Source organism: Myiozetetes cayanensis, unplaced genomic scaffold (assembly GCF_022539395.1).
Source record: "Myiozetetes cayanensis isolate MyiCay16 unplaced genomic scaffold, myiCay2020 scf10, whole genome shotgun sequence".
NCBI lineage: Eukaryota > Metazoa > Chordata > Aves > Passeriformes > Tyrannidae > Myiozetetes > Myiozetetes cayanensis.
Window position 1 is genome coordinate 14445592 of NW_026086605.1, and position 7369 is coordinate 14452960.

General features: G+C 62.8%; 1 protein-coding gene across 1 annotated transcript; it reads left to right on the top strand.

Moving 5' to 3' along the window:
• The first annotated feature begins 3321 nt into the window (after window positions 1-3321).
• Window positions 3322-7128, top strand: GOLGA7B (golgin A7 family member B). The gene is made up of 5 exons (XM_050339370.1): window positions 3322-3467; window positions 4624-4749; window positions 5136-5288; window positions 5426-5527; window positions 5638-7128. Exons 1-5 carry the CDS (start codon window positions 3456-3458, stop codon window positions 5740-5742), a joined length of 498 nt encoding a protein of 165 aa, XP_050195327.1. The 5' UTR covers window positions 3322-3455; the 3' UTR covers window positions 5743-7128.
• The last annotated feature ends 241 nt before the right edge of the window (window positions 7129-7369 follow it).

The window sequence follows — 7369 nt, forward strand, 5'->3', positions numbered from 1 at the left end:
CACAGCCTCGGCTCCCAGCTGGCACCTTTGCTAAAACCAGACCTTGGCACCTGGCTCTGAAACCACATTCTCCTCTGCTTGCCTGTTTGCAGGAAGGATGCTGAGTCCTCCAGCACCTGTGGACTTCCTCGGGATGTGCTGGGGGGCTGTCCCTGCCCTCTGGAGGGGCTCCCAGTGCAGTGGAGTGCACTAAAACCACCCCTTGGTATGGACAGAGCTGAACGTGGCAGCTCTTGCAGATGCCACAGAGACGGGCCCACTCTCAGAGTGCCCAGTCTGTGGGGTCAGTGGCCCCAGTTTGGGGCGGTCTGCATGTCCTGTGTGAAGGGGCAGGCTGAGGCACTTGGAGCTGTTTTCCAGAGGCTCAGAGTGTGGGGGATGTGTCCCCCTCCCCCTGCCACAGGTGCACACACCTGGCATCTCTCAGGAAAGGTTATCAGCTAATCACACTGCCCCGCTGTTTTTGCGCCTCCCAAATGTCACTGTTGTCCTCACTGGATGGTGATCTCATGCTCCCCCACCAATAATGAAAGCCCTCCCAGTGCCGTGGGAAGCAGCTGCCAGGACCTGGCCCTGCTGTGGCCTCTTTGAAGCAGAGCTGAAGCCGCTGACAGACCTGACAGGCTGGAGAAAGGGCTCAGCAGGCAGTGGGTGCAGGATGGGGCCCCAGGGGTTGGTCCTGGACTGGTTGCAGGACTCCAGTTGCCCTCTATGGCCTCCAGTCACCCTGCTGGGGCTGCAGGGAGGGTTGAGATGCTGGGATGGGGTGCAGTAGTGTGCACCCAGAGACACACTAGGGACAACCCCTGGTCCTGGTCTGGGAGCCAAGTGCAGGGGCTGAACCAGGGGCACTGCTGGGGCATGGCTGCTGTGACGTGATGGGCACAGGCATGCTGTCTGTGCAGGTTAGCCATAGGGGTCCCAAGTATGCCCCATGTCTATCCCATGAGACCAGGGGCAGGGTCTGTGAGCAGTTAGCCAGAGCCAGAGGCAAAGGAAGATCTGATCTGTGGGGTCCGTGCAAGACAGATCAGAGCTGCCTCACTCCAGGCACAGAGGAAAAGTCAAGCAGGGAAGTAAAGGCAGCTCTGGCAGCAGCCGTGCCTATCCCTGCTGCAGGGCAGCCTAAAAATAGTCCCTCAGGGCTGAGCAGATGGAGCAAAAGGGACAGAGCCCTGTTGCTGCAGGCACCTTGCCAGCCCCCCTCACAGTGCTGGGGCTGAGGGAGCAACAGGGCCATGCAGCACTTTAGGACTGCCCTGAGCTCTTACTGTCTCTGATCCTACTGCCTGGGATCCCTTTGGCTATGCCAGCTCCCTCCACCTCTGACCTGCCCTGCTGGAAGCCACAGCACAGCATGGCAGGACCTGGCGTGGCATGGCATGGCACAGCAGTAGCCTGTTTCTTCTGCATGGGAACCAGCAGGGTCTATCCCTGCTCTGTTAAAACTGGAAAGCCCATGATGGTGCACCCTGCATGGGGGAGCTGGTAGACCCTGGTGAGCTCTGGAGATGCTGGGGACAACAGATACCACAGGTAGGGCCAGGGGCTGTGTGGTGATGGGAGCACTTTGGGTCAGGTCAGGGCTGTCCGTGTCCTACCTGTCACTGGGCAGTATGGCTGCAAGAGAGTAGCTCCCCATAATGGGGTGATGTCCAGACCAAGGATACTCCTTGACACATGCCCTGGTCCTGCAGACAGCAGGTTATGGCTTGTGAGACAGATGGAGCCCAGAACCTGGGTTGGTGCAACCAGAGAAGAGACATCCCTGGGACAACACTACAGGGTGTAGGATGATGGGCAGAGCCTGGGGTGGCAGGCAGAGCTGAACTCCCCGTGACTGCTCTTGGTCCCTCACTACAGCATGGGAGAGCAAACTTCATCTCTTGGCAGGCACAGCATTGCCATGGCAACTGGCAGGACCTGCCAGGCGGGCAGGCGAGCACTGACGTGGCAGTGACATGCAGCACGGGAGGGAGGTGGGATGCAGGGTCTTGGTTTGGGGACATTTGGGGACATGCTTGGGGGTGTGAGCACAATGCATGTGCACCGAGGTGCATGCCTGGGGTGCATGGGTTGTGTGGGCAAATGTGGGCATCTGAGTGCATGCATGAGTGCCTGTGCCAGTGCATGTGCATATGTTTGGGTGCATGGGAGACTTCACACACACCACCTGAGGGGGGAACTTTGGTTTTGTGGCACTGTAAAGGCAGGGTGTACCTCACTGCTCCAGGCTGTGGGCTGGCAGGGCTGCTCTGAACCATGGAAGCAAGAGGTTTCCCCAAAAACTGTAGGATCCATAGCTTTGTGTCTGTGGGGGAGATGAGCCCTCCAGTTGGGGTCCCTGACTGCATGTGTCCTTTGGTCCCTTGGTCACAAACCCTGCCATGCTCCAGAGAATGGGCGCTGCCTACCAACCACCCCCAGGGCTCTGCCTCTATCTGGCATGCCCAAAGCCTGCACTGGTGCTCAGGGCGGGGATCAGAAGTCAGACAGAGCTGCCCCTGCACTGCAGGCAGCTGGCCATGCTGTGTTTGCTGTGTTCACTGTGTTCTCTATATTAGTTGCCTGTGTTAGCTGTATTAGCTGTATTAGCTGTGTTCCCTGACAAGGCATACACGCTGGCAGGGCCCTGCGCTGCCTCCAGCATCGCCCAGGTGTTGAGGGAAGGGCTGGCTGCTCTCCTGCCTGCCGAGGGCCCTATGCCCAGCTACTGCATCCCTCTTGCCCCACTACAGTCCCAGCTGGGAGCCGCCCCCTCCTTCACCTCTCGGGCGAGCGTCTGTTCCCCCCGCTTGGCATTTCTCCGGCTCTAATTGAGCTGTCAGTGGGCAGAGATAATAGGGAATTCGTTAGCTCTGCTCTTTGATGTGTGCCCGCGCTGCGACCGCAGCGCCAGCTGCAACTCCTTCGCAAACAAGCAGCTTCAGACGAGGGCCCTTGGCGCGGCGGACTGCCAGCCCCATGGTCGACTCCCCAAATCGCTGTCGTTCCAGCCTCACGACCGCCCAGATCCCCTGTTACTTCCAGCAGCACCCCCTCGGCAGCCAGGTTCCCTCCCCCACGGGGACCTACAGCTGCACCCCAAAAGCACCCGGGCTCCGGTGGCCGCCGTGCCAGACCCCCGGGGACACCCAGCAGCAGCCCTCCTTCCCAGCCCCTCCCTGGGGCCGGCCTGGGGGCAGCGGGTACCGCCGTCCGCAGCAACGGGGCCGCGTCCTACAGCGGCCCCGTGCCGGTATCAGCGGGCGCCCATCCCCGGTCCTCGGGGCGGGCCGCGGCGGACCGGGCGGCTGCGCACACGGGCGGCCGGGCCCGCCTCCGCCGCTCGGCTCGGCAGCACCGCGGACAGCGCCCGGCCCCGAGCGGCTCCGCACGGCCCCGGTGACGGCGCCGGTGCGGTCCGGTCCGGCCCTCCCCGGCACGGCACAGCCCGGCCCGGCGCCCGCCGCGCCATGGCCACGGAGGTGGGTGCGCGGCGGCACGGCGGGGGCACCCCGGCGGCGGCACCGCCCGGGGCCGGGCTGCGGCGGAGCCCCCCCGCTCCGCCCTGCCCTGCCCTGCCCTGCCCTGCCCGCCGCCACCGGCTGCCTGGGCGCGGCGGAGCGAGGGCTCCGCGGGGGGGGCGCTGCTGCGGGAGGACAGCGGGGCTGGGGTCCCTGCGGGGGCAGTGTGAGGCTGGGGGCTGCGAGGGGTTTGTGTGCACGGAAAGGACGGTGTGTACATGGGGTGCCTGAAGGAGTGTAGGGGTGCAGGGTGGGTGCAGAGCGCCCTTGGTGGAAGTAGCAGCGTGGGTTTGGGTTGGGGTGCCCCGGGGAGAGGGATGGCTGTGGGACTGGGGGTCCCTGTCTCAGATGTCGTGGGTGGGACGTGGGCCGGGGACAGACGGTCTGTGGGGCAGAGAGCAGGTGGTGGCCCCATGTCACCCAGGGGAAGCACAGGGAGGGAGGGGCCTTATACCTGCCCCTGGCACAACCTGGTCCCTCCATCCACCTCTCCAGCCACCAAAGCTGCCCCACAACCCAGAGTTCGGGCGGCTAGCATGGGCCCTTACACCCCATGGGGAATCAGGGCTTGGCATCCACCACTGGATCTGCTGATTCTTTTCCTGCAGTCTCCCCACTGCAGCCTGCTCACCCACTGTGCCACTGCTGCAGCCTCACTGCCCGGCCATTTCTCCTGCTCGGCTCACTCCTGTCTTCCTGCCTGGAAGTTGCTGGGTTGGCTGTGTGCTGGGGTGCTGCTTAGGACAGGGGGCTGTCTCCTCCCTGGGCCATGGCCTGCTGTGAACACACACTCATTCATGCAGGAACCAGTGTGGGTGAGACCTGACAGCAGCCTGGGGCAGGGAACACACAGACTCACCCACAGTCTGAGCAGGGGGCTGCCACAGCACCCTCCCCTTGCCACCATCCTTCCCTCACCACTGGCCTTGCATCTCCAGAAGCAAGCTGTGCTCACGGCATGACACACCCCGTGCTAGGGGCTTCCTGTCCTGGGGATGTGTGAGCCTGCAGACCCCAACACTGGGGAAATGGCGCTGCTCTGCAGGCCCCCAGCTCTCCAGCAGGGATGCCTGGCACCCCCTGGCTGCAGCCCCCCTGTACCATCCACTGCCCCCAGGTGCACAGCCTGCAGGAACTGCGGCGCAGCGCGTCCCTGGCCACCAAGGTCTTCGTGCAGCGGGATTACAGTGACGGGACCACATGCCAGTTCCAGACAAAGTTTCCCCCTGAGCTGGAGAGCCGGGTAGGAAGCTTGACAGATTGACAGGGTGGTGCCCTATGGCAGTGACCTATGGGGGCTAAGAGGGTAGAGGGGTCTGAAGGCGTGGAGCCCCAATGGGATGTGGTATGGCCCTGGGCCAGCCAGGGCTGCTGGGTGCATGCAGTCACAGCCACTGTCTGCTGTGCAAAGACTTGGGTGCTACTGGGGACTGGGAGGCTCTGGTGAAGGCTGCAGGCTCAGCAGATCTTGGCATGGGTGGGAGGTGGGCAAGTGCCAGCAAGCTGAGGCATCAGCTGGGCAGGGAGGAGAGAGTTAAGTGCTCCCCAGATCCCCCCAAGAATGGGGACAGGGCGGTGCAGGGAGTCAGCCTCTGGCCAGACTCCTCTTCACCCTGGTTTCTGTCCTAGATCGAGCGGCAACTCTTTGAGGAAACTGTGAAAACCCTAAACGGCTTCTACGCTGAGGCAGAGAAGATTGGGGGCAGCTCATACCTGGAGGGGTGCCTGGCCTGTGCCACTGCCTATTTCATCTTCCTTTGCATGGAGACGCATTATGAGAAGGTGCTGAGGTGCAGGGGAGGGCTTGGGGATGGGCATGTCGGCACAGGGACGGCTCAAGGATGGCACAGGGAGCAGGGAGCTGGAGGCCAGAGCAGGCAGTGCTGGCAGGCCCTGAGTGTCCCTCCATGTGCTGGCAGGTACTGAAGAAGATCTCCAAGTATATCCAGGACCAGAACGAGAAGATCTACGCGCCACGGGGGCTGCTGCTCACTGATCCCCTGGAGCGTGGCATGAGGGTTGTATCCTGCAGCAGGGTGCTGGGGGGATGACAAGGGGTGGGGGGACACTGGGAGTGGGTGCCAGGCAATTGGGCTAGCACATTTCACTGATGATCCTTAGCAGGGCCCAGATTGAGATCTCCATCTACGAGGACCGGTGCAGCAGCGGCAGCTCCAGCAGCGGCAGCTCCACCAGCAGCAGCGGTGGTGGGGGTGGTGGGGCGGGGGGCCGGTGACTGGCAGGGAGTCCCTGCAGGGACTCGTACTGCCGGGACAGTGGCCTCTCCGAGCTCCGCAGGCTGCACTACCAGAGCACCCGCTTCTGAGCCCAGGGAAAGTGGGAGGGGGAGGCTGTGGCTACCCAGTGGGGCTGCCCACCGCCATCTGCTCTACAGCCCCCACAGTGGGTCTGCCCCTGCTTGGACCCACTGTGGGCAGGGGCTGGTGCTGGGGTATCCCAGGTGCTTCCTACTGAGCCAAACTGTTGCCAAGGGGCTCCTGCAGCCCTCTGTGTTCTTGGTGCTGCTGTACCTACCCCAGGCGAAGGGGTTTGCCCTGCTGTGGGCAGCCCCAGATGGCAGTGCCCTGTTGCTGTGCATCAGGGAGGGATGGGACTGGAAAAGCCCCCAGCAGCGCTAAGGTGGGGATGCACACTTAGCCACATGCCCACAGGCACTGAGCTCTTGCTTCACCCCCTCCTTGGGGCACCCTGCTCTTGGTGCTGCGGCGTGGGCTCAGTTGCTGCGTGTCCACTGCCCAGGGTGCCTGCAGAGCCCTGGTGCCACTTCTTTTGCATGATGGTGCCATACATTCTCCCCAGCCCTGCCCCACATGCTGCCCATTGCTGCTCCCCAGCCTTGGCCACATGCCCTCACCCACGTGGCAGTGCATCCTTGCCAGCAGCATCCTTCAGCACTGCCATGACACTGGGCACTTGCTTCTGCTCCCTCCCTGACCTGGTGCCATCCCCAGCTGGACCCAGAAAGCTCCCCAGCCCAGTGTTCAAGGCAGGGAGGTGCAGTGCTGGGCAGGCTCCTGCCCCTGTGCCTTGTACCCTGGGCTCATGCATGGCTCAGCATAGTTGAGGCTGAGCTGTGCCATGGCTGAGGCAGGCTCCTTGCCCAGTCTTGGCAGAGCCTGCCCATACCTGGCTGCAGCTCCCTGCCTGCACTGCCCCATGACCTGCTCCAATGCAGGGACAGTGCCTGGTGGAGCAGCTCCACCAGGACTCTTCCTCTCACACTGCTAAGCCCTCCCCTGCCCACATGTCCTGCATGCATATGCCACCAGCACCCCAATTCTCAGCCTGGCCTGTGGTGGGGACCCCAAGAGGTACTTGGGCTTGGCTGCAAGGTGTGGAGGTTCACGGTCCAGGGTCAGATAGGGGGAAATAGGAGGGTCCCTGTGACATCCAGCACCTTAAGGAGAAGAACTCCTGTCCAGGTGCAGGGCTGAACCGAGCTGACATTTCTCTCCTGGGGTCCTGGAGGGAGGACTCTGCCCTGTGGGACTCCCTTTGGCTCGGTCATGATGTGTGTGAGGGGTGGCCCTGGCCTCAACATTTCTGCTGGAGCCCCCCTGCATGGAGACCTTCCTCAATAAACCCCATGCTTCTTCCCCCACTGCCTACCCTGCATCTTCTTGTTCTGGGGGGGAAGCAGGACAACACTTTGGGGGCACAGAGTCAGGCTGGGTATCCCATATCACACTGGTGTGTACAGACCCCCCACGAGGACGGTGAGCATGGGGGAAATGAGGGGGAGGGATGGGGCAGATGGGGCAGTCTCTGAGGGGACAGGGACAGACCTGTGTAGCAGCCATGTGGCCCCAGTGACAGGGACACACGAGGAAGCCAGTGCAGGA